The sequence below is a fragment of the Pogona vitticeps genome, chromosome 6 (genome assembly GCF_051106095.1).
Source record: "Pogona vitticeps strain Pit_001003342236 chromosome 6, PviZW2.1, whole genome shotgun sequence".
In the NCBI taxonomy this organism is placed as follows: domain Eukaryota; kingdom Metazoa; phylum Chordata; class Lepidosauria; order Squamata; family Agamidae; genus Pogona; species Pogona vitticeps.
Window position 1 is genome coordinate 49666244 of NC_135788.1, and position 27105 is coordinate 49693348.

The window sequence follows — 27105 nt, forward strand, 5'->3', positions numbered from 1 at the left end:
TGTTGCCTTGGGCAAGCTGCATAGTCCCAGGGTGCCCCTAGAAGAAGGAACCAGTAAATCACTTCTGAGTACCCTCTACCAAGAAAATCCTGAGAAGGGTCACCATAAGTTAGAATTGACTCGACAGAACACAATGGTTATTATTAATTTTTAAATGGTATATAAATATTTAATAGTAGCAATCCAATATTAAGATGAAATCTGTTAGGGCTTTTCAATAGGAATCCTACATATTACTTTAAATTTAAAATATAAAGGGCAGCTGAAATATAGAGTGATGGTTGTTGTAGGTTTTTCGGGCTCTTTGGCCATGTTCTGAAGGTTGTTCTTCCTAACGTTTCACCAGTTTCTGTGGCCGGCCACAGAGACTGGTGAAACGTTAGGAAGAACAACCTTCAGGACACAGCCAAAGAGCCCGAAAAACCTACAACAACCATTGAATCCCAGCCGTGAAAGCCTTCGAGAACAGATAGAGTGATGCTTCGCACTTTAGTCAGATGGAACCCTGGAACATGATTCAAGCCACTATGAAACATTTCTGTACTTGATTTGAAATACTGAAGACAAATGGAGAAGTAAAACTAGGAAAAGAGAAACTCTAGGGCTTGGGCTGTATAAGGGGAAAAAGAGTAGAACCAGTGAGTTCTTGTTCTTGAGAGGTTAAAAATGCCCCTGGTTTGTCTGGTTGTGTTTCTTGGTGGTAGTGGAATAATAGCTGAGTTAGCATGTTGCAGGAAAAGTAACAAAGTGTATTATAACATTGTATTGACTAACTGGTTTTATCTGGCATAAGCCATAATCTATGGAGACATACTTCAAATAAGTATTCAGCTTCTTTTTTCTTGTTTACTGCAAAGGTTTTGGCAGTTATCCTGTGATACAGAACTCACCTATGAAATCAGAAATGTCCTTTTAATATACCTGATTACTGATCATTTTATGGGTGATTATTATTATCCAAGATATTACAGTAATATCACAGTCTTGTGATAGTTAATGAAACAATTGTGTTTTTCCTCCTTAGTCACTTCAAAATAATGGTGCAGTAGTTGCTATGACAGGGGATGGAGTGAATGATGCTGTAGCACTGAAAGCTGCAGATATTGGAGTTGCAATGGGGCAGACTGGCACTGATGTTTGTAAAGAAGCAGCTGATATGATTCTAGTAGATGATGACTTTCAGACAATAATGTAAGTTTGCTTTAAATTCCCATGCCGCATACTATGCAACAGTTATATTATCTAGATCAGCCTTGTCCAACCTGCAGCCTGCTGGCCGCATGCGGCCCAGGTCAGCTCGTAATGCTGACCTGGGCAATTTTTTATTTTTAAAGAAATTCCAAAGCTTCAAGTTACACTGCTGGCACTTGTGGCCGGAATGCGGCAGGGGCACGTCACAACGGTGGGGGAGAGAGAGGCAAGGAGGGGGAGGGGAGGGGGGCTGCGTGACTGCATTGCGCCATCCCCGTCAATAGGTGGACCCCCTCTCGGCCCCGTAAAGCCGCTAGAGTCGAAGCTGGCAGCCTCTGCTGTCTGAGATCACAGCTGCCGGTAAGCACACTTGGAGCGGGGCTACGGAGGACGGCTAGGGCTGCCCCCCCCGCGGCCCAAACCAAATTTATGTGCGGCCCAAACCAAATTTTCATCTTCTAATGTGGCCCAGGGAAGGTGAAAGGTTGGACACCCCTGATCTAGATAGTTGTTTTTTGTTTGTTTAGAATACATAAATGCCATGTTATTGAGCTTTAAATATCCTAACCATCTCTGGCACTGCAGTTCAAATTAATACAAGGAATTATGTCACATGTGGATGTAAATGGTGAACATTCTATATAGGTTTTCAGTGAATGCCCACATTAGAACCTGTTTCAGTATGATTAGTAGGTACTGATAAGATCCAAGCTAAAATATTTTGTGTGGAATATGTCAGAAAAATATATTGTATCCGGTAATCTCTTGCTGTTACAGTGTAGATCCATGTTGCTGCAGTACATTGCAAATACAAAGTTGGAAAATACAGTTTATCAACCAACTAAGCAAATGTCCAATTACTTCCCTTGTGATCTACTCAGGTTAATTGTTTGTTCAACTACAGCTATATGACATTGGTATTCTTTAGCTCCTGCAGCTTAAATCATCAAACCTGCTTATAATATTCTTTATCTTATGGCCTTTCATTTAGAAAGAGTGGTAAAAGGGAAACAGTAATTTTAATGCTTAATTCAGTTGCCCTAAGAGTTGTATTTTCAGGATGCCATCCAAATATTACACCTTTTTAGGATTTCTTTTCTCTCTAATTATTTTAACCTTGCTTTTTATGTTTCAGGTCTGCCATTGAAGAGGGTAAAGGAATTTATAATAACATTAAAAATTTTGTTAGATTTCAGCTTAGCACGTAAGTTTTGCAGCCCAATGTCGGCAACTTCTCATTGACTTTTATTTGATCACCTGCACACAAATTTTGTTTAACCAATTTTGATATAAATTGAATTTGGAAATTTATAAGTGGCACAATATTTAACTTTCTGCCATAACTACACAAGCTTCTCTGAGCATAAGTCTAAATATAGTAAACAAATTCAGCATAATATATAGTCAGCTAAGAAATGAAGTATAATTATGCAAAGATAACGGCGCAAAATATCTGCCCCCCTTTTGCTACATGAAATGAACATTTATGTGTTATTCTTTATACTAAACATTAGGAGATGAATGAAAATGTAGTAAAATGGTTTTAGGCTTTTCAGTCCATAAATCTGTGATAGTGTTCCCTGCCTAGTATGCCACACATTTTCAGCCATTGTAGCAAGAAGAGTTAAATAAGAAATAGGGATCTTGATGGATCTGCTTTTTTAGTTGTTGTGGTATATGGTGCAGTGGACAGATGTCACATTGGAAGATCTGCTGTGTTGTTTTTTAAAACCAGAACACTGAGCATCATTAATCAGAGCCCAATGCAAAAGCACAATCGGTATCAAAAACACACAGAGGGGAAAAAAATACTATTTCTGGTTATTACAATTTTTTAAATTAAGGGAGGGGAAAGTCATTTTGTTGTCATTATATTTAAACAGAACTCCTTGGTGATTTACGTATTGTAGATTGCCCAAAGATCTAATAGTACATGGAAGGCACTCCAAAAATACCTGAAGTCTATCATTATTTTTAATTTTTTTAAATTTTGATTCCATTTACCACCTTAGAAACACTCTCCTTAATTACTTAAGACACTAAAAGGCATGAAAATACTTACTATCTGCCGAGCTGCTAATACCTAGGGAGAAAACATTGACATCTCATATCACTTAAAAATTCAAAAATATATATTTGGGGCATAAGCTTTCATGCATCTAGTAATGTGCATTAGCTCATAAAAGCTTACACTTTAGAACTTTGATAATACTTTTTCTTTTTGTTGCGTTTGCTGAAATGGTGCGTGTATCTCAGAAAATCAGAGGGGTACAACTTTACTCACAACTTGATCTGACCATAGGAGACAGCTAATGACAACTAAATGGAACCTCTATGTTTAGAAGCTGAATACAAAAAACAGGGGGGAGTGGGGGGAAATGGGAAGGCTGCTGCATCCATGCCCAGTTTACAAACCTGGCTGACCCTATTCTTCTTTCCACATTGAATTATTTCCTTTATTGAATTAGTTGTAATATGAACTCTGTGTGTTGAACTGGTTTGAACCAGAGATGTGAGTGCTTAAAACATCTATCTGTTTGTTTAGATTGGGGTAGACAACTTCAATGGGACTGGAAGCCAATTTTGACTCCATGGAACCCCCTGGGCATTATAAACATCCTGCTGGGAATAGTTCAGTTTTTAAAAAAATGGTGCAAATGATCTCACTAGAGCAAAGCCCTGTCTTCTCCTTTTGAAAAAAACCTGCTGCTTGTAAAAGTTTCTGAGAATTATAATTTTAAAAAAAATTAAATTCTTTTGGATGGTGAATAGATATACAGAGGGGTTCACATGCACCCTCCAGGTGTTGATGTATCAATATACTGTTACGAATTATACTAGTGGTGTAGTCACGTTAGTCTCCCCAGATCTATTTAATTTTTTTTGCAAAAAAACAAACAAACCAGTGCTTGCATAAGTATTTTTTTAAAAAAGTTTTTTTTTCATTATAGAAGTTAGTGTATGAAGCTAATAAGAAACCATAGGTTCTTTTAATAAGGCAAATGATATCAGCCAAAGAAGTTAGGCGATACTTCAAGAGTTCTATCTGGGTAACTCCTAGTATACACTTAGGATCCTTATATGCAAAATGACAACAGAATCTAATCATATCAGTTATTGGGTAAACAATTATTTTTGTGGTACTGAATTGTCTAAACATTTATAGATTTTTAATAAAACCCTTGAAAAAAATGTGCCTGGTAGAGAAAGCTCAACTGTTGAAATGAATAAATATTATTTCACTTATCAGGGAACCAAAGAAGTCACAAAGTTTACTGTAAAAGCAATTATTCCTGGGATGCTTGACTTGCTAAATTAGATTTGATATTAAGATTCAACTCAATATTGTATGGTACAGCATCCTATAGAATGTGCATGATTTTTTTAAAAAAACTTTGTCTATGGTTGATAAAGCTGCTCAGATGCTTGTGGATTTTAACTTGTCACTGCTTGAAATGTTTACCAGCAACTTTCCAGAAAGAAAAAACAAAAAACTTTGCTGATGACTGTGTAAAACAACTTTTTTCAACAGGAGTATAGCTGCATTGACATTAATCTCATTGGCCACATTAATGAACTTTCCTAATCCTCTCAATGCCATGCAGATCTTATGGATCAATATTATCATGGACGGACCTCCAGCTCAAAGGTGATAATTCTTTTAAAAGCCTATAATGAGGTGATATAGTTGATGTGAACACAATACATAAGAATCTTGGCTAATTGTATGGCATTTTGTTGTTTTGTTGTAGAAAACATATTTAAATCTGTGTGGATATTTCTTACTAAATATTTCTTTTGTCAGATTCTTGTGCATGCTCTGTTTTCTCTGCAGCATGCAATTCAGTACAGTATTTGTTGTTCTGCTTGTTCATTATTTACATATACAGTGGTGCCTCACTTAGCGATATTAATCCGTTCCGGAAAAAACATCGCTAAGTGATTTAATCACTAAGCGATATTAAAAAGCCCATAGGAATGTATTAAAACGCGTTTAATACGTTCCTATGGGCTAAAAACTTACCTTAAAGCGAAATTCCTCCATAGCGGTGGCCATTTTGAGTGCCTCTAAAGCGAGGCAAAACAGTGGTGGCCATTTTGTTTTTGCGGCGGCCATTTAAAAAGCTGTTTAAAAAAGTTTGCTTTGCCATGATCGCTTCCCCGCAATCATCGCAAAGTGAATTTTAGCCATAGGGGACATTGCTAAGCGATCACTCCAGCGATGGCCAAAAGTCCACCGCAAAGCAATTTCATCGCTCAGCGGAGCAATCGTTAAGCGAGGCACCACTGTAGTCTGTAGAAGAATTTTTCGGTTTGCATTTATAGCTGTTTTATAGCAATAAAATGATTTGTTGGCAGCCATATTTACATTTGCCACCTCGTTCTTGTGAATAGTATCTTCTCATAACTAGCTGCACCACTACATAGTGTTGAGAGAATTGTTTCACAAGAAACTTGCCACAGGTTAATCTCTTGGCATAAAATATTCAGAGAGTGGCCTTTTGAAAATATAAAATATAAAAATATAAAAATGCACCAACAAAAATGATTATATGAAGATTTCAGTCCAACATTTTAATCATTTTATTATATAGACAATTTACATTTTAAATTCACCAACATTGTGGAATCGGTTTGTAACGTGTCCCAATGGCAAGATTACCCAGAAGAATAATGGGACTTTTGGTCTTTGAAGTTGGATATTTCTCTAGCAGAGTAGATCACTATATTTTAAAAATGATCTAAACATGTCTTCTTCAAGACAGCTTTGGATGCAATTTAAAATACAGCTGTTTACCTTCAAATCAGGAAGTAATCTGGAAATTGTGTGAATAGACTTCCTGATAGCTCTGTAGGAACACAATTTTCAAGAAGCTGCTGCTTACAGTGTTGGAGATTATACCACTTTCCAGAAATATTAATAGGATTTTACAGATGGTTCACATTTAATACTTTAATGCAAGGGTTAGCATTTTGATAGAATTGTGTGTGAAATTGCCTGCTTGAAAAAGAAAATGTTCTATTTTATAAAATAATTGTTTAATTATATTCCTTGTGAAAAATCAGAGTTGGTTTTTTGAAATCTTCTTTTCTACATTCCTTCGGTTTAATCCAACAAATATTAAGTCAGTACTTTGCTAGCATTTTAAAAAAATAATGTTAGGATCCTTTGTTCAATTGTCAAAATAACAACCAGAAGTAGATGTACTGATAATGTCTATGCTTATACTTTGAGGGCATTTGCAATCACAAGTAGTGTGCAGTGGACTTTGAGAGTAACTGTTGAGAGCACTTTTCAATATTTACACTGAAATTTGTCGTGTAGGTCAGGACAACCTTTGTTGGGTTGGAAAGAATTAGTTCAGATATTGATTTAAGTTAGTCACACTTAGGTTCTGTTGAAGTCAGTTAAGGGCAGCTATTTTAGGATCAAGTTCTCTGAGATGAAGTTATCTTTGGGATGCTCTGGCAAATATTTAACTTACAGTTGTGTTCAAAATTATTCAACCCCCAATGCTGTAAAGGGGTTTAGGGACTATAGTGTACATTTGGAATTGTATTCAGAATGAAATCCTACAAGGACGTTTTAAAGAACCAAATGCAACTAAAATAACATCAATTGTTTATGTAATACAGTAGTAAATGTTTCTTTTGTGGTTTCTTCATTGCCACAATTATTCAACCCCTTAAAGACTACCACTCTGAAGAAGAGAGGTTCATTCAGGTGTTTTCGATCAGGTATTGAAAACACCTGTGGATGTCACCGAGCACCTATCAAGCATAATAAGCACCAATTAGGCAGCTTTAAAATGACTGTGATACTCAGCTCCTTCTAGACATTTACTGGTGTGGTTACAAACATGGTGAAGTCAAGAGAATGGTCCAGGAAGACAAGAGAAGAGGTGATTTGTCTTTATAGGAAGGGCAATGGCTATAAGAAGATTGCAAAGAAGTTAAACATACCAAGAGACACCATAGGAAGCATCATTCGCAAATTCAAGGCAAAGGGCACTGTTGAAATGCTACCTGGTCGTGGAAGAAAGAAGATGCTGACTTCGACTGCTGTGCGCTACCTAAAGCGTAGAGTGGTGAAAAGTCCCCGTGTGACTGCTGAGGAACTGAAAAAAGATTTGTCAGATGTGGGTATAGAGGTTTCAGCTCAGACAATAAGGCGCACACTGCGTAATGAAGGTCTCCATGCCAGAACCCCCAGGCGCACCCCCTTGCTGTCTCCCAAGAATAAGAAGAGTCGACTGCAGTATGCCAAAAGTCATGTGGGCAAACCACAAAAGTTGTGGGATAGTGTTCTGTGGACTGATGAAACAAAATTAGAACTGTTTGGGCCCATGGATCAACGCTATGTTTGGAGGAGGAAGAACAAGGCATATGACGAAAAGAACACCTTGCCTACTGTGAAGCATGGCGGAGGGTCAATAATGCTTTGGGGCTGTTTTGCTTCTGCAGGTACAGGGAAGCTTCAGCGTGTACAAGGTACCATGAATTCTCTTCAGTACCAGGAGATATTGGATGAAAATGTGATGCAGTCCGTCACACACCTGAGGCTTGGGAGACGTTGGACCTTTCAACAGGACAATGATCCCAAGCATACCTCCAAGTCCACTAGAGCATGGTTGCAGAGGAAAGGCTGGAACATTTTGGAGTGGCCATCGCAGTCACCAGACTTAAATCCGATTGAGAACCTCTGGTGGGACTTAAAGAAAGCAGTTGCAGTGCGCAAGCCTAAGAATTTGACTGAACTGGAGGCTTTTGCCCATGAAGAATGGGCGAAGATACCCGTAGATCGCTGCAAGACACTTGTGTCAAGCTATGCTTCACGTTTAAAAGCTGTTATAACTGTAAAAGGATGTTGTACTAAGTACTAAGATTGAATGTCACTTGGGGGTTGAATAAAAACTAATAATGATGTGAGCACAGAAAAGACATTTGTGGTTATTTCATTATAAACTTAAGGTTATATTTCTCTGACCTACAAGTGCCTCTTTCATGTAAATGTAAGCAAGATGACTGAATGATCAAAATCAATGTCAAAATGGCCAAAACATTCCATTTCAGTGGGGGTTGAATAATTTTGAACACAACTGTATATTGAGTATTATATTGAGTATTGAGGATGTGGACAGGGTGCTTGGATCTGCCCGTCCTACTACCACTCCACTTGACCCTTGCCCATCCTAATTGAAAGATCTGCCAGGGGGGTTCGCACCTGGGTCCAGGAGGACGTGAACGCCTCTTTGAGAGAGGGAGTGGTCCCTACCACCTTGAAAGAGGTGGTAAGCCTAACCTGGACCCAAGGCTGGTGGTTAACTACCGACCAGTAGCAAACCTCCCTTATTTGGGCAAAGTGTTGGAGCGGGTTGTGGCTGGGCAACTCCAGGCGCTGCTGGATGAAACGGATTTTCTGGATCCATTTCAATCGGATTTCAGGCCTGGTTTTGGTACAGAGACTGCCTTGGTCGCTCTGTATGGTGACCTTTGCAGGGAGAGAGACAGGGGGGAGTGTGACCCTGTTGATACTCCTGGACCTCTTAGCGGCTTTCGACACCATCGACCATGGTGTTCTTCTGGATAGGCTGGCTGGGTTGGGAGTTGGGGGCACTGCTCTACGGTGGTTCCGCTCCTTCCTGGCTGACCGTGTCCAGAGGGTGGTGCTGGGGGACAGTTGCTCTGCCCCATGGCATTTATGTCATGGGGTTCCTCAGGGCTCAATACTGTCCCCCATGCTGTTTAACATCTACATGAAACCACTGGGAGAGGTCATCAGGAGGTTTGGGCTGAGGAGTCAGCAATATGCTGACGATACTCAGCTCTACCTCTCGTTTTCCACCAATCCAGGTGAGGCGGTTTCTGTGCTGAACTCGTGTCTGGACCTGATAATGGACTGGATGAGGGTTAATAAATTGAAACTCAGTCCAGACAAGACGGAAGTGCTGTTAGTGGGTGCTTCACCGGACAGGTTGGAGGGCCATTTCCCTGCCCTGAATGGGGTTACACTCCCCCTAAGGGACAGGGTCCGCAGCCTGGGAGTGCTCCTGGACCCCAGTCTAACTTTGGAAGCCCAGGTGGACTCGGTGGCCAGAGGCGCTTTCCTTCAGCTGCGGAAATTATACCAGCTGCGGCTCTACCTGGACGAACGGAGTCTCATGACAGTTACACACACACTGGTAACATCTCGTATAGATTATTGCAATGCGCTCTACGTGGGGCTGCCTTTGAAGACGGTCTGGCGACTGCAACTGGTCCAGAATCGAGCTGCGCGGCTGGTGAGTGGTGGAGCTGCTAGAGATCACATCAAGCCGATTCTGTTTAATTTACATTGGTTACCAGTTGCTGCCCGGGCCCAATTCAAAGTGCTTGTTTTAACATATAAAGCCCTAAACAGCTTGGGCCCTGGATACCTGAAGGACCGCCTCCTTCCATATGAACCTACCCAGCAGTTAAGATCTAACCAGGGGGCCCTTTTGAAAGAGCCATCCCTCAAAGAGGTAAGAGGGATAGCTTGTAGACAAAGGGCCTTCTCGGCAGCTGCCCCCAGACTATGGAATGCCCTTCCGACTGAAATCCATCTGGCGCCAACGTTGATGACATTTGGCTGTTCCAAATGGCTTTTAACTGAAATAATATCACCTATAGGTCTGATGGCAATTTTTAGAATATATATTTTAAATGCATTTTAATTATTTTGCCCTTTTATTTTGCCTTTTTATTGTATTTTAAATGCTGTAAGCCGCCCAGAGACCTTTGGATAGTGTGGGCGGCATGTAAGTTAAATAAATAAATAAATAAATATTATTTACTGTTTTCCTTATTTTATGCTACATCAATAAATTCAAACTTTTTTTAAAACTGCTTTTTTTTAGTCTTGGAGTTGAGCCTGTGGACAAAGATGTTATCCGGAAACCCCCAAGAAATGTCAAGGACAGCATTTTGACCAGAAATCTAATTGTTAAAATACTAGTTTCATCTCTTATTATTGTATGTGGAACGCTGTTTGTCTTCTGGAGAGAGGTATGACAATAATGTGTCTGTTTTTAGTGTATTTCTTACATACCAGTCACTGCAAACTTTAAAGTGCATCAAATATGACTGTGTTATAAAGCATGAAATTAATTTCATGTTCCTAAGAGGGTTTGCCCACTATGTGAGAAGATCAGTTTTACAATACTAAACCAGCTTTAAGTGCTATTGCTTTTCCCTCAGGACACTGTAGAAATTGTAAGGCTGTGAAATTTATTCACTATTTGCAGCATCATTTTTAAGTTGCAGCTCAGAGAAACTTAAGAGAAGGTTTTCCAGCAGAATTGTCTTGCCACATAGACAGTGCTCTAAAACTCAACTAAAATTAATAGAGATATTCTGGTGCTTAGTGTATGTATATAACTAAAGATTATATACAGTCTGATTATGGTCTGAGATAGAAACATGTACATTGTGAATTTAAAATGATACAAAGATATGCTATGAGAAAGCCAGGATGTTATTTTTAGATTTCTGGGAAAAGCTGTAGGCACTGCAGAGACACTAAAACTGCACAGAGGTGATGAATGAACTTACATTCCTGTCAAAACTCATCGGAGACTGGATGTGCCATTTGAGATTTTTCCAAATTTGGATAGGAAAGTACAGGTTCTGTAGCATTATGACTTCATATGTTAGATTAATTTAAAGTTCTTTATTGTAGAGTGGCAGAAAATATCATTCATTGCATATCCTTATTTTGACAGCTACGAGACAATGTCATAACACCCAGAGATACAACAATGACCTTCACTTGCTTTGTGTTTTTTGACATGTTCAATGCTTTGAGTTCCAGATCTCAGGTATGTGACCTGCATTTGAAAGGCATACAACATGTATCTTAAAAACATTTAGATAGCCTGTAAAAATTCTCAAAATTTAACATAGTTCAAATCGAAGTGACTAAACCTACCAAAAAGTTAAGAAAATTAATTATATATTATATACTATAGTATTATATACTATACCATTTTAATCAATCCTTTCAGCTCTAGTGTGAAAATTTTAATTTCAAGCCATTGAAAACAATCAGAATAGCATTTTTTTTAAACTTACAGACGAAATCTGTGTTTGAGATTGGACTCTGCAGCAACAAAATGTTCTGTTACGCGGTCCTTGGATCTATAATGGGGCAGCTGTTGGTAATCTACTTCCCTCCTCTTCAGAAGGTTTTTCAGACAGAGAGTCTACGTGTACTAGGTAAAGAATATTTTCTTATTTGATTTTGTAGGCTGGAGTTTTGTTGGTGTATTGTGATTGCAAGTAGAACATGTACGAATACATAAAATTTACATATAGCATGAAAACATCTCTGTGTATTGGTCTATATTTTGTAGTAGGTTTCTTTATGTAGTTGGCAATTTATGGAAGCCCCCTTTCCTTGCACCATATGGACTTGCGTGTTCCCAGTACTTGATCCCTGCAGCCATTTCCTCATCTTTCTCTGGCCCTGTATTCTCCTGGTACAAGTTATTTCTGTAATATCCTGGTCTGCATGACAAGCACCAACCATAGTTTTCTACTGTAGATAGAATGGCAGACTATGGTTTGTCTAAAATAAATGCTAAAAACATGTATTGATATCTAGACAGGGAGAAGAAAACATGCAAATTCAAGAGTCCTCATTGTTTATTTACAAATGCCAAGCAGTTTAAAAATGACTCTTTAGTTTCTTTTCAACAACACTAACCATCTCCTGATAATGTATAAAGTTCGGCTTCCTGAGAACTCAGTAGTCTCAGAAAGATGATTGCACCTGAGACACATTAATGCAAAAGCATTGATTTATTTGGGAGACTACGAGAGTCATCAGAATGGGAAAGCTGTAAATTATCTACATAAAAATAGTCCAGTGCTACATTTCTAAAATAGTTCACTAAAAATGAAATCTTTGGTGTTAAAACATCAGCTTGCCAAAAAAAAAATAAAAATAAAAAATAAAAATAAAAATAAAAAAATCAAATTCCTAAGTGACAAAGTTGGAATTTTATCTCTTTTCCTAGCTCAAAGCCAACATCATATTGCTTGTATTTGTCATGATTATTGTTAAGAATAGTAAATTTACTATGTCTTGTTTTTAGATTTGCTGTTTCTCCTGGGCCTTACCTCCTTGGTGTGTATAGTAGCAGAGATTATAAAGAAGGTTGAAAGAAGCAGGGAGAAGACTCAGAAACATGGCAGATCATCATCTTTAACATCTTTTCTTGATGTATGATGCACATTACATTCTTTGTTTGCAAAACTAGAAACTGTTGTCCTACATAGGAGGAAGTAAAATGAGAAGATAAAGGGCTTTTGACAAGTCCTCCTTTCACTGATGGATGATGAACACTGGTAATTTTACAGACTGTTTGATTCTAAACTTCCATCTGAGGGAGTAATAAACAAAATTATGCAACTTTGGTAAAAAAAATTCTTCAAAGAAAACTTACTTTTCAGACTGAATGGAACTTTCTAGGTGTAAGAGGTTACTTTCACAAGAAACAAATGTCAAACGTCTTGCCCACCTTTTTGCTCTTAAGAGATATATGTGTATAGAAACATGTATTAGAAAAAGAATTCTAGTTTTTATTTAAAAAAACTTTTATGGTGGTGGTGGGACTTTACTATTAAATATTTGAGGCATTCCATCTGATATAGAGGAGTTGCAAGAGGTGCCATATTTCAGTTTCTGTATTTATTTACATTATCCTGCAATGTGTACCTTGTGCTACCTTTTTTATATCCTATCTTTGCACAGGATGTGACCACTGTCAGATCATTGTCTTTTCTTTCTTTTTGTGATTGAAAAGCTTATACTGCAATTTTGAAGTAAATGTTTGCTTTTCTAAAACGTGTGAATGTGTATGTCGATAATTTTAAATGAAGCAGATCACAAATTGGAAATTTATGTGTGAATGTTTTTTTCCATTTCTGCAGTGATCTAGACTTATTTGATTATAACTAACTTTCTGCTTTTCTAAACTGTAAACACTTCACAATTAATAGTGAGTGACTAGCTTTAAACCAAATATGTTTGTCTTCCTACATTCAGCAGTAGGAGTCCCAGACAAACTACATTATAACATCAAATCTTGGCCAAAAGGAACTGAGCTTAAAGTCATGGTGTTCATTGTGGCCCTTGGCTTTTCTTTCTACTTTTTAAAATAAGCCTTTGGAAAGATCAAGCATAGCATTTTTGAGGGGCTCTTAAGAGCCTGACTACACTTGAAGTATATTGCTTAATTTTTCTGGAAAAGTGCTTCTATTACAATTTGCTTGTATGTTACTAATATGTGGAGTGTCATTTGGTAGAAATGGATGAACATCTTGAAAAACAAAGTTTCAAGTAATTCTTTGGTGTAAGCAATATGAGAAATCTTGAGCATTCATTATAAACTGTGGATACTGTCTTCCAGTTTCCTTTTACTTGATGCAAAGGAATGCTTATGCTCTGTATGCACAAAAGGTTTTCCCCTTTATTGTTACATCCCCCTGGATCCAGGAAGACCAGTTGCTGATCACTGGAGGTCCTCCCAGCAATAACAGCATGGTCCACAGGAAGAAGAAACTGGCTCTCGATGTATGCATATTATACAGGACTGTATTTTCTGCTAAAGCACAGTGCTATTTAGATGCTACCCTATTTCATGTTTAAGAACTATAGGTTTTATTTTGTCTTAGTCATGATCAGAGGATATTGGCATTTTACAGTTGCACAAAAATAAATTTTTGCTGATTTTCTTATGATACGTGTAACATGCCATTTGACAGTGCACACTGAAGCATGTTAATTAGCCTGAAGGCAGTATTTTCTGATACTGGTCTAATAAAAGTTGGTCCCTTCATTTTGACGACTGCTGGTTCAAGTTTAGTTACCCAGTTCAAATAAAAGCCACAAAAACACTGAGTAGTTCAACAGTTTGAAGAGACAGAATTAGTGCCTTCCACTATTTAATGGAATTAATAAACATGGAGGGGCTAAGGACTCTAAGAAATAGCCAGGTTCTATATCTTTTTAGGAATTATAAACTGCATAAACTTAAATTATGTGGACTGACCGATTGCACACTTTAATTTTGTTCTCTACCTTTCGTCAAAGTTAGGTTAATGACTCAAATGCCATTTGCAAGGGAAAGGATATAGGATTTGAAGCTGATAGTTTGCCAAGAGCTCTGTTGGTAAGACAGTGAATCCTACCAGCATCTATTTTCATGTTCAATATCTATAGCAATTATTGCCAAAATTTCTTAGATTTTATTTGCATTAAAACCTACAAACTTAGGCAGTGGGGGACTGAGAGCATGAGCATTTCAAAAACATAAGTAATGTAGTGAACATCAGTGAGTAACGCATGAATGCAGTATACTTTAGCCCAGTGGTTCTTAACCTTGGGTTACTCAGGTGTTTTTGAACTGCAATTCCCAAAAACCCCAGCCAGGACAGCTGGTGGTGAAGGCTTCTGGGAGTTGCAGTCCAGAAACATCTGAGTAACCCAAGGTTAAGAACCACTGCTTTAGCCTACTGTTTTTATAGGGATTTGTGTATTGGCCATAGGACTGTGGGAGAAAGACAGGATAGTAATAAATAACTTTCTACTCTGAGGCTACTTGCCACAATTGTACTGCTGGAAGGCAAGAAGGGGTTTTATGTATGTAAGCTACCAAAAATCAGGTGCCAGTAAGAACAACCAATTAAGCATAACAGTATTGGAGGCTTCCTTACATTTCCTCTGAGACTGAGAAAGAACTTTGCAGGTTCAAACAGAAATACATTACTATCAGAACTTGTTTCTAATATAGTGTGCTTTTAGTTGTCCACCATCAGTGTTGCAAATCTGTTGTTAATACTGCTCGAAGGCAGTGCTGCTAATGGAGTCCCTTCTTTTTCATGCATCACATGATCAGAGGTTTGCTTGCTCTTTTTCCTATGTTTTTTTGACTTCTTCTGGAAGGAGTCCGCTGGTGCTGCATCTTTCACCACATGTACCATTCTGCAATAAAGCTGGTACAGCTTTGGAGATGCACTGAGCAGATCCTCTGGTGTAGATGCTGATTTAAGTTCATGGTACAATCTGTGCACCAGGGTACCACAATAAAGCCTGTCAAAGAGGGAAAATAAAGTTCACTTACTATGCATCTAGCAAAAATGTGATGGTGGTAAGAAAGCATTTATCATTTTAGAACTTAAACTCAGGAGTAAGTAGGGGCAGCAAATTCTGAAAATCACATCCAAAATCTGTTGTTTTATACTGAGCTGCAGCTTTCTACTGTTTCTTCACCTTGCTTATTCACTTACAAGTAGCATTTCTTTTTCACAAAGTTGTGTTCCAACCATAATCCATGGCTTAATTGTTTGGTTATGGGCACCTATTCAGAGAATAAAAACCTGGTTCCTGTACAAGAGGTCAGATCCCAAAGTAAGTTTGGCAGTGCGATACAGCATACCTCCTGAATGCACTGCCTCTGCCTATTACTGAGGTAATGTGGAGTGCACTTGCTTACTATTTGCCTAGAAAACCACACAACTTGGAGACCTGACTTGGGGATGCTTGCTAGGATAGTGTGGGAGTTGATGTGCCATGCAGTAGTTAGGGTTGACTTGGCTGAAGTCAGTACAGTGGTGCCTCGCACAACGAGCTCCACGTAGAGCGATGAATTCGCACTACGGGGACGTTTCGATCGCTAATGCGATCGCAGAGCGACGGCCCCAATGGGCGAAAATCGCAGAGCGAAGGACGGTAAGCGGTTCGCTTACCGACCTTCGCTTTGCGACCCGCCGATCAGCTGTTCCGCGGCTACAAAATGGCCGCCGGAAGCTCCAAAATGGCCGCACGCAGGGTTTTCGCGCCCTCGTTAAGCGAGGGAAGGGCGCGAAAATGGCTGCCGGCCATAGAGGAACATCGCTGTACGGTGAGTAAATCAGCCGATTGGAACGCATTAAACTAAGTTTAATGCATTCCAATGGCTTTTTTCTTCCGTACAGCGATGTTTCACACAGCGAGGGTTAATCTGGAACAGATAAAGCTCGCTGTGTGAGGCACCACTGTATTTGCTTGAAAGACCAAAGGAAAGCTGGATTCCTGTTACTTAGTGTTGAAAGTCATGAAACAGGAGGCCCACTGAATTAGTGGGGATTTGGTGAGTCAGCTTTGCAAGTTCCACTGATTCAAATGGGCCTATTCTAATTGTGACTTACTATGCTAAGCAACAGGACTTCAGCCAGTATCTGTCCCTAGTAGTAGTAGTAGTAGTAGTAGTAGTAGTAGTAGTAGTAGTAGTAGTAGTAGTAGTAGTAGTAGTAGTAGAGTTTCAATAGGTCTTGGAACCTGGATTCTGCACATGATAGATTTTATTTATTTATTTATTTATTTATTTATTTATTTATTTATGTATTTATGTATTTAATAATAATAATAATAATAATAATAATCATAATCATAATCATAATAATAATAATAATAATAATAATAATTTATTGTCATTGTAAGTATATACACATACAACGAAATTCACAGACACCCAGAGACCAGACACATGCACACACATAAAATTCCCCAAACACTCCCCACCCACTAAAAGTCCCCCGCTAAAAATACAAACATCTACACCGCAGACCAAGTAACACAGTCCAACTAATTATTCACTACTGGTGGTCTTTAAGCTCATTATTAATTGCAATTATAGCTCTGGGATAAAAACTATGGAGAAAACGTGTGGTCCGAGTCTTAATTGTTCTATATCTTCTGCCAGATGGTAACAGTTCAAAAAAGTTATAAGCAGGATGGGAAGAGTCTCTCAGGATGCTATGTGATTTCCTTAGACAGCGGGATGTGAAGATGTCATCCAGGGTTGGTAGCTGGAGCCTGATGATGTTCTGGGCAATTTTAATGGTTCTCTGTAGAGCTTTTTTGTCTGCTACAGAGCTACTCCAAAACCATGCCAGAATGCCATAGGTTAGGACACTCTCAATGGTGCTACGATAGTATGACAGAAGTAAATGCTGAGATAAATTTAACTTGCCAAGCATTCTCAGGAAATACAGCCTCTTCTGTGCCTTCTTCATTAGCATGTTGCCATTTATAGTCCATGAGAGGTCCTCTGAGATGTAAGTGCCCAGAAATTTAAAACTACCAACTCTCTCCACTTCCTTACCGTTTATGTACAGTGGTAAATGTACATTTCTCTTCCTCCTAAAATCAATTATGAGTTCTTTAGTTTTTTTGATGTTAAGTGTGAGATGATTTTCTTTACACCAAAGTATCAACCTTTGTACTTCCTTTCTATAAGCAGACTCATTGTTCTTATTTATGAGCCCCACCACTGTCGTATCATCCGCAAATTTAATAATTGCATTGGTGTTATACAGTGGGGTGCAATCATGTGTGTAGAGGGAATAGAGGAAGGGACTTAGCACACAGCCCTGGGGAGCTCCTCTACTTAGTACCAGGGTAGAAGAATGGTGAGATCCCATCCTTACTGACTGTGGCCTATCTGTCAGAAAATCCTTTATCCACATGCAGATCTCCTGAGGTAATCCCAGGTTGATCATTTTAAAAAACAACCTATTTGGTAGAATGGTATTAAAAGCAGAGCTATAATCCACAAACAACAGCCTCGCATAAGTTCCCTGATGTTCTAAGTGGCTCAATACAGTATGGAGTACAATGGACACAGCATCATCAGTAGATCTATTTTTTGTGTATGCAAATTGCCATGGGTCCAAAGAAGGTGGAAGACTAGCCTTAATGTAATCCAGCACCAATCTCTCAAAACATTTCATAACAACAGATGTTAAAGCTACTGGTCTGTAAAGCTACTAGTGCATTGCCATGCCTGATTCAACCATTTCAAATATTTGCCTCTATTAACCTGAAAATATTTAGGTCCTAGAAATAGTTTGTTATAACAATATGCCAAAAAAGTGTAACAGCAGGATGTTTTCTATCCGATAATTTTAAAATCTGTAGAAAGTGCAACGTATTCAGAAGTCTATATGCAAAAGAGATGAATATACTTCAGTCTGACTGTAATACAAAAGACTTTTATCAGACTGATACTGCACTCAGTTACTCACAACTATGTTTCCAGCCTTGGAAGTACTTACCATGAAAGCTCAGGCTCGGGGAGAGGATTACAAAGCAGCTGGTTGAGATACAATCCCATTTGAAGGCAGCACTGCCACTGGCAAAAAATGTGAGCAGTATCTAATTCCAGTGATGCCTTTGGCGATTTCTTTTCTTTCCATTTGCAGAACTGTTCATGCACAATTTTATTGACCTCAGCATGTAAAACTTCAGAATCTAGATATAAATGGTAACAAAAAGCCTTTTCTGAGCATTTTGAAACATTCTAAGCAAGAATGTGTGTAAATACATATATATCGTTACAGAAGCTTCAGCTGGCGTGCTTCTAGATGTCTGTACCGAATACTTTCTTGCACAAAATATGGGAAAGTCTCATTGTGTGTGGTGTGGGATAGAAAGATACTGGCCTAAATCTTTGGAGCATATACAGTTCCCTCTAATAGCAGCTATTGCCTATTTAGTAATTTAGTAGGCTTAGATATTCTTATAAAAAGTATTTTTGTGAGAATATTGCAGTACTTGGTTGTTGATTGGCTGTAGGGAGGAATTCAATGTTCTGATCAAGCTGAATCTGCTTCCCCCAATGGCAAAACTAGGAACAGCTTTTACTGCCAACTTGTATTGCCAGCACGCAACCCCCTGCCCATAAACTCACATGAATCCCAAAAACCTGATTGTATCTAAGCCAAAGTAGGTGTAATAGAAATAGCTGCATTCGTCCTCTGAAATAATTCCTCTTCTTACTCCTACCTCCGTTTCCTCTCCTTCCTGTTTCACTTTATAAAATGCTGTATCTGCTACAGGAGTAAAACAATAGTAAACATGATGCAAATTTTAAAGCCCCCAATCTTCTCATGATATTAAAGTTAAAAACTTTAAAACTGCACTTTAAAGGCTAACTTGATTTACTTGGTATAAACTTTGATGGACCCACCTGCATTTGACAAATGGGCTGCAGTCTTTAAGGTGCCAGAAGACTTTCTCTTGTTTATTGTTTCAACAGACTTAACAGATCCACCCTAATCCCAAATATTAAGATTAAATTACCTATGGGGAATTTCATACCTCTATCTGGGAATACCTTTATAGTCCTTCTGCTATATGCTTTCACAATCCATTTGTTGATTTGAAACTTAGCTACAGTGTGATCAACAAACCTTTAGAGCATAACGGCTCACAAAAGGATGTACAGATCTTACCTAGAATCAGAATATTCCTTATAAGAGGCAAGTTTCTTGGTTAACTTAGTATCTCCCCCCCCTCCCCTGAATCAAGCCTCCCATCTCTTTGACAGGGCCAATCTAGTGTCAGCGCAGCACTGGAGATGGGGATGGAAGCTGCAGCGCTTCTTCAGTCATCTGGCTTCCTGCCTGCAATTCCCTCCTCATATTGGCCTCTTCCCATTGTCCACTATAATCTTTAGTTTAGGCCCCAGGGAACAAGAATTGGGAACCTATGTCTCCAGATGTTGTTCAGCAGCATCTGCCATCAGGTCTAACCACAGCACAGGCAATGATGAAGGATGATGAGTGTTACTCCAGCCACATCTAAATGACCACAAATTCCCCTTATAAACAATATTATGCACAGACTGTTGTACAAATTAGTAATGTATTTCTCTACAGTCTTGCATTAAAGTTGGTGTCTAATTGTGCTCCATTCACAAGCGGCATTAAGCATTATTTAGTTTATTATCACTGATACAACAGATATAATGCAAAAAGAATGCTTTGATTTCATTGCCAGGCACATAAGAAATGTATATAATACTGAACAAAAAACACCTTCAACACAGAGGTGGAAAACCTTTAGCTCTTCAGATATGAGGGGACAGCCACTGGCAACATTGAAAAGGGTCAAATTTGACTCTCTGGACTTACCTGGATTATGTAATATCTTCTCTAATTCACCAAATACTACTCCAAGAAGCAAAGCCTTCATGTGCTGTAACTTCACTCTGGGTTCTGAATATCTTATCCAGTAACAGGTTACAGCTATAGGGAGCTGCAGGAGGCAAGGAATTGGTTCAAGGATGTTGGCTGTCACTCCTAATGTGTTGAACAAAAGTTGAATACGGTCTGCTAAAGAAATCTAAAAATAAAGAAATTGCACAGCATTGTCAAAGAAAGTGACTCTGGTAGGCATATCAAACAGATATTAGCCATGCTGTGCAATGTGGCTCTAAGGTGAGTTATATTGCCTGCAAGGAGAAAAGCAATAATGGAGACAATATGTGGCTACTATCAATTGGTCAATGAATCTACTTGCTGTTGTGTGAAGACCCAAAGCCAGACAAACCATCTCAGCTAAAGGCTGATGCGAGAAGAAAGGAGCAGCATGTGCCTCTCATCTCATTTTATAATAGTAGTATTTGAACTATTCACATGTACTCCCATTACAATCCATGAGGGACAAGTTATATATCAGTTCCCAGGGTGGAGTACCTTTATCTTCTGTTAGGGTTTGTCTGGGATCACATAGGAGAGACAATGGCTGCAGTGGTTTCCACAGCGATTTTAATAAAAAAGGGTGACTGATTAGGGTTTAGTGCCACTTTTTTGGGGTATAGAATTGCTGTACACTGACAACCCTACAGATATACTTTTATTAGACATACTATTTTGACCATTTACCTTATTTAATATAGCCAGGGAATACTGGTTGCCACAAAAATTGCCAGACAATACTGCTGCTTGGAGAAATGATTTCTTGAGTGCTTTCTGGATTCTGTCAAATTCTTGGAAAACGGGAGTTGAAACGGGCTGTTTCCTCAGGAAGGTATTAGGTAAGCTCTGTGAAGTGTTTAGCAGTAACCCATAGATAACCTGCCGAACTGGCAGAGCAGTAGCATGAGCACTACACCTTTGCATATTCTCTACCTGAACATGAAGAATGCTTCTTCTTAACACCAGAGCATCACTAACAAATGGTGCTAGAAGGCCTTTAGCTAAACCAGCAAGAACCCACTGAGGTAATCCTAAGTTCTTTGCCTCCTCAGGTTCATAAACTCCATTCTGAAAAAAGTCTTGGAGATTGACACTGGATGGTTCATACTCTTCCATAAAGGAGGAAAGAAGCTGTCTTGTTTCCTCCTTCTCATGGTTTTTTACATAATTCAGTACATTTTCTATTGCCTCAGCAGGATCAGCAAAACGGGACAGCCAGTTCAGTAGCCCTTGAATACGGATGTGCTTTCTACTTTTCTGCCCGGAGCTTCCGACAGGAAGGTGCACCTTGCTAAAGAACATTTCTATAGCCAGCAGATTAATGTAATCATTGCCATTCATCACTGCAAAAAGAGGCAAGAGGCTTTTGTTCATGTTGTTAAAATGGTTACAAAATCTTTCTAATGAGAAGCGCTTTGCTGGGATGTAGCAATCTTGTGAGTCTTTACATTTGCAAAGGTTGTGCCACTGGAAGTAATTCAGAGGACAGTAGCCAGCTTTGAGGTCAAAAATGCAAAAGTCACTATCTAATGTTAGCACTGGGCAGCTCAAATGATTGGCCAATGATACAATTTCCCTGTCTGCCTCAGAAAAAGACTGAACAAAAGGCACTTGTAATTTCACCAAGATCTGCTTAAAGACCTCTCTAATGAGCAAAGGCAACACGTTTCCACCACCACCACAGGAGAGAGAATAAGCTGCCTGGATCTTCTCCCGAGCTCTCTCCTTTAATGTTGTAAGCTTTTTGTCCGATGCATCACATCCTCCATCCAGTACAACATAGGGCTGTATGTTGCATGCAGCTAATGTTTCAAAGAACTTATGTACAATATTGGTGAAAGAATCATAATCTCCACCATGCCGCATGTCCAGATTTGAGTCAAAATAAAGACGATGGTACAGGTTGTTTCCATCAATTACTACATCAGTATTTCTCAACTGCAGATCGGTGAAGAACTCATTGTGTTCTCCAATATAGCTTGTTAATCCTTGGATGCCCATACTGCTGGGTTGAAATGCCTCTGTTAAAAAGAAAGACAAAATAGCTTTTTGAATGCAAATGCACAAAGAGCTCAATCAACATGGCAGCAGCTACAGTATTTATCCCTCTTTATTTTTAACCAGTCCATGCCATATATTTGGAGTTAAAATAATTTACTCCCTATGGGAAAGTAAGGCAGTTGGCAGTTTCCAACAGACAGATGAAATAATCATAATCATAGACTGCAGAGCTAGAAGGGACCCTATGGATCATTGAGTCCAACCTCTGCCAAGGAGGCATAGTGAGGAACTGAACTCCCAACATCTAACCACTGAGCTGTCCATCAGTCCTATTTTGTTGAATAATAACTGATGAGCATTCAAAGTAAATACATATTAATGTTGAGCCCATCTTAAAACAAGGTGCATCAGACTCCCAGAAAAACAAGCAGGAGTATAGAGGAACAACCGGAAGCCCCTTTACCATCTATTCTTATTGCAAAGCCTCTACACCTATCATGTCCCCCAAATGTCACTGGATTCAGCCCTTTCAGCCCTAGCCAGCATGATAAATGGTCTGGAATGCTGTGGGCTGAAGTCCAGCAACATCTGGATAAATGGTGACATGGACACTGGCAAGCATGCACGGCCGTCTTGCTCCCTGGTGGGCTAATCCGAAGCACAAGGTCTTGGCAAGCTGCAGCAAGTGTAGCAGTGGACAGGCCCAGGCAGACAGGAGAATCCTAAATCAGAGTCAAGAGACAAAGCAGAGATCCAGAGTCCTGCTTGGGAGTCAGATAAACCAGGTGTAGGAGAGACAAGACAAAAATCCAGCAGCAACCTGAAGACCAGTAGCAGCAGCAAACAAGCAGTGACAGAAGATGGGTCCAAAAGGCCAGTGGTTCCTTATCCTTGTCAGATTTGGAATGATCAGGCTCATCCTCAATGGATGAACCAAGTAAAACTATGACAAGAAAAGGTACCCAAGAGGAAACACAAATTCTCTGAACTATCTTACAACCCCAAAACACATTTTGTCAAATTTCAAAGCTATGCTTCAAAACTAGACAGGGCTGACCCCTCCTGGGATAGGAGATAACAAATACATTCGAAAAGATTTAAACTTTGATATTTTACAAGGAACACATTCTTGTATTTACAAATCTCTGTACTCAAAAGAAAATACAGCAGAGCTCAATAGAGCTTTGTCCCATAGGGGTCAAGCAGTTGCAATACTATGATACATTCTCACCTTCACATATTATTCCGTGCCTAGAGCTCTTCCAAACAGAGTGTAGCTTTTTAAATTCCAGCTGAAGCAGAGCCCTTACCAAGATTCGTCCTATTGTCCAGGCAACATTGTCCCTTATGGGGGGGGGGGCAGGGCTTTTGGCTTGATTTTCCACCAATTTTGGTACCTCCCAAATTCCTTGGTTTTCACTGCACTTACCTTCTCAGTCTGAAGCTCACTCCCCTACCCCACAAAACAACCTTCCTAATGCACTCTATAGCAAGGGCTGTTTTTTGTGCTACTGTACTTCCGGTTCAAGCTTAAAAGTGCAATCAGTACAGTACAGTTTATTGTTGCGGTCCTTAGACCAATCACACGGGGGGGGGGACAAATCTTAACAGTTTCCAAAATTTCATATACAGTACTGTACTTTGTAAACACATTTGGCATTAAAAGACGATTTAAAATCTAGTATCTAGTTAACTTAAAATTTCAGAATTTCAGTTACTTTGTAAAAAAAATTTGCCATTTAAAAGACAACTTAAAATCTAGTACCTAGGTACCATGGAATTTCTGAGACCTGACTATCACCATACAAAATCTGGCTACTTGATAAGTGAACCTGGAGTCTAAGAAAGAAGAAACTCAAGTCACTTTTTTTTCTGCATAGCCAACAATTTTTTTTTTTGGATGATGATCTAACAGGCCACCTCGTAATGCAGGGCAGGTGAACAAGATATGTTTGATAGTCTCAACCTCCCTTAGGGGACAGGTACAAAAGATTTTCAGCAAAAGCAATATTCTTGTACTTCCCTTCAATAACAGTGGGTGGGCCAAGCAACTTGCCAAGGTGAAGCTTCGAAACCCTTTCACTTCCAGAGATGTTAAATAATTTGCTGGTTCCCCGAAGTTTTTTATGTAGGCCCTCACTGTAGTATTTTGTATGCTAGGAAGGTCAGTTTGATGGTCTATATCCTCAATTCTGCACTTTACTAGTGTTTTGTTTTTGCCCGATCTATTCCATAAGATAAGAGTATATCAGGGGAAAGGCCAATTTTGAACAAGTAGCTCTGCACAGACTTGACCCAGTTGGATGGGAAATTATCATAAAATATTACAGGAAATAAACCTTGTGGATTTAGATGTACCTTTAGTCGCATATATATAACCCAGACTGCAACTTTTAGGCAACCTGTCTCCAATCTCACCCAGGCATTTGACACACATCTAGGGACCTGTACGATCTTAAAAATTTAGACTGGACTCTTTCCTGTGGTGCAGAGTGGGAGCTAAGTGGCTCCAGAAATGAACTATATAACAGTTGGGATAACATCTTAGCCTTATGAAGTTTGAGAGCTGCTGGAACAAAGAACCCTTCTTGAGAATGATGGAGATTTCCTATGCTATTTGCAGATCTTTCTCCTTGATCTGTCACATATTTACTGTGTTCAACCCCACAGCCCAAGGCCTGGAGAACTACCCCAAGATATCTGAAGTTGTTGATTTGCTTGGTCTGCACCCCAAGGCAACTATCTTGGTTTTCTGGTAGTGGACTGTTATGGACTCATCTTCACAGTATGAGGAGTGCTTCCCAAGGGCCCTCCTCAACCCAGCAGGGGTCCTGGGGAGTATCACTGTATCATCTGCATACAGTAGCACTGGTACTATCCTGTTATCAAATTTGGTAGGGTGGAGATCAGGGGTATTAAGCCAGCTGGACAGATTATTTATATAAAAATGAATAGTGCTGGTATTAGTGGCAACCTTGCCTAATGCTTTATGTTTGAATGGGTTCACTAAGATGCCCTTGTCTACTGCATCTGACTCTCATATATGTTTGCTCATGTAGGGCCCTTATCAGCTTTAGAAGTCTTCTTTCAATAGATGAATTTCTTAGCTTGTCCTAGAATCACATTCTAGATATAAAGTCAAATGTCATTTGAAGTCAACAAAGGCTGCATAGAGTGAAGTTGTTTCCTTAGAGGAATATTTCTCAATAAGATGTTGAACAATAAGGCATTGATCTATTGTAGATCTCCCTGGCCTAAAACCCGCCTGTTCCGCCCCAATAATGTTCAGACCAGTCCAAGAGTTTGTCCAGGAGGTGCCTTGCATACAGCTTTCTTATAATATTTAGCAAACTAATCAGCCTATAATTTGATGGATCCTCTCTTTAACCTTTTTTATAAAATGGAACTACTGTGGCCAATTCCCATGATTTAGGGATGCGGCCAGTGTCATCAATATGAATGCAGCTTACCCAACCCACACAGGTTGGATCTATTCATAGGAGGCACAATGCGGAATTGCAACCTCTGCTTCCACAGCCAAATATCTAAATGACTGAACTATTCAGCCAGCTAGCTGATTAAAAGATCACTTTAGCAATTCAATTCTACCTGAAGACCATTTTCCCAACTGAAGTGCCTATGTTAATAATGTTCAGATGCCGTTTCAAACAAATGGCTTGTGTAAAACATCAGTAAAACAAATACATGGGGGCTTCAGATATGACTGTCAGAACTGTTCCTCATAATCTGGAACACCATTAAATTCAATTAATTTATTGTTCTTCATAGTTGCTTAAAATTAGTGTAAACCACCCCATGTTTTCTAAATGGTTAAAGGTCATGCCATGTCCTGGACTTTAATAATTGTACTACACATCCTATGTGCGAGATGTGCTAGGTTGAACATCTGATGAAAATAGTCAGAAGAGCCACAGGTAGACTATGTGGGGACATAATGCTGTGATGGGAAGAACTGTGCCTTTCGAATTTCTGCCCCTTGTGTAAGTCCAAAACTGAGATTGCCAGAACAAAAATAACAACCTACTGTATGCTGGACACTGTGAAATTGTTCACATCAACGGGGAGATATAAGCAAGGTACTGAAGGAGGGAGTTGTGGGTATCTCTCCCCCCCCCCTCCTTGAAAACTAACCTCCCACCTTTCAGTGCAGTGGAAGACACTGTGGCATCATCAGTGTCAAAGGAAGAGTCCGTTGCTAGACAGTCAACGTTTGTATAGGGAGACGAGTGCTAACTACTTTGCCTTAGGCAACAAAACATCTTGGGCCAGTCTTGGCAACTGAATGCGCACGAGTCTAAGAAAGCTACGTACCTCTTCGTCTTAGAAACGAACCCCTTTTCCTCCAGGTGATCGACCACTCAGCTGGGCGGTCACCCCTTTCTGATAGGTCTCTTTCTGTTGCGGACAGAAACTCAACAGGTCTTTTTCTGTTGCGGACAGAAACTCAACAGGTCCATGCTTTTCTTGCACTAAGATGCGGGGAGAGGAGACAGGAAGCTGTATCTGTTGGATTCCCGCCTGCCAAGCAACTCTGAAAGCACAGAAAGCCTTGCCTGTTCAATTCCCACAGCCAGCAGGGACGACTAACCTTGTCCTTCGCTTCCCGGCTCGCGACTGTCGTTGCCTGAGGATAAGGAACAGATGCATCCGCCTTGTCGCTTAAGGTTCCCCTCAGCTCAGGTCAGAGGCAGCCCTGCGCTCGGAGGCCGCAACATTTCTGCCCGCCATTCGCTCCTCCAATGCCACCAACTTGAGCCTTCCCGAAACCACCGTGTCAGGAAGATAGAGAGGCCTAGAGAGGCAGGAAGATGTCTTTTCAGCCCTCTTCCTGCCTCTCTAGGCCCA

The 27105-nt window shown here is 39.6% G+C and overlaps 2 protein-coding genes across 9 annotated transcripts in view; one reads left to right on the top strand and one right to left on the bottom strand.

The window, feature by feature from the left end:
• Positions 1-14054, top strand: part of ATP2C1 (ATPase secretory pathway Ca2+ transporting 1) — a 53689-nt gene extending 39635 nt beyond the window's left edge. For all 4 annotated transcript variants that reach the window (XM_020806867.3, XM_020806870.3, XM_020806868.3 and 1 more), the window contains 7 exons: positions 1025-1191; positions 2327-2395; positions 4724-4840; positions 10071-10218; positions 10935-11030; positions 11286-11427; positions 12309-14054. In XM_020806867.3, the coding sequence (XP_020662526.3) occupies positions 1025-1191; positions 2327-2395; positions 4724-4840; positions 10071-10218; positions 10935-11030; positions 11286-11427; positions 12309-12442 (873 nt within the window). In that variant the 3' untranslated portion in view covers positions 12443-14054. The remainder of the gene's footprint in view (positions 1-1024; positions 1192-2326; positions 2396-4723; positions 4841-10070; positions 10219-10934; positions 11031-11285; positions 11428-12308) is intronic.
• Positions 12994-27044, bottom strand: ASTE1 (asteroid structure-specific endonuclease 1). Of its 5 annotated transcripts, none has more exons than XM_020806872.3 (6): positions 26849-27044; positions 26572-26729; positions 20926-22259; positions 20173-20383; positions 18313-18508; positions 12994-15307 (listed from the first exon to the last, which is right to left on the bottom strand). In XM_020806872.3, exons 3-6 carry the CDS (start codon positions 22237-22239, stop codon positions 15016-15018), a joined length of 2013 nt encoding a protein of 670 aa, XP_020662531.3. In that variant the 5' UTR covers positions 22240-22259; positions 26572-26729; positions 26849-27044; the 3' UTR covers positions 12994-15015. The 5 variants fall into 5 exon arrangements, with proteins under 5 accessions (XP_020662531.3, XP_078233474.1, XP_072859597.2 ...); XM_073003496.2 differs by lacking the exon at positions 12994-15307 and adding an exon at positions 16668-17398 and having other exon boundaries at positions 20173-20296; XM_073003494.2 differs by lacking the exon at positions 12994-15307 and adding an exon at positions 16668-17398.
• Positions 27045-27105: the final 61 nt, after the last annotated feature.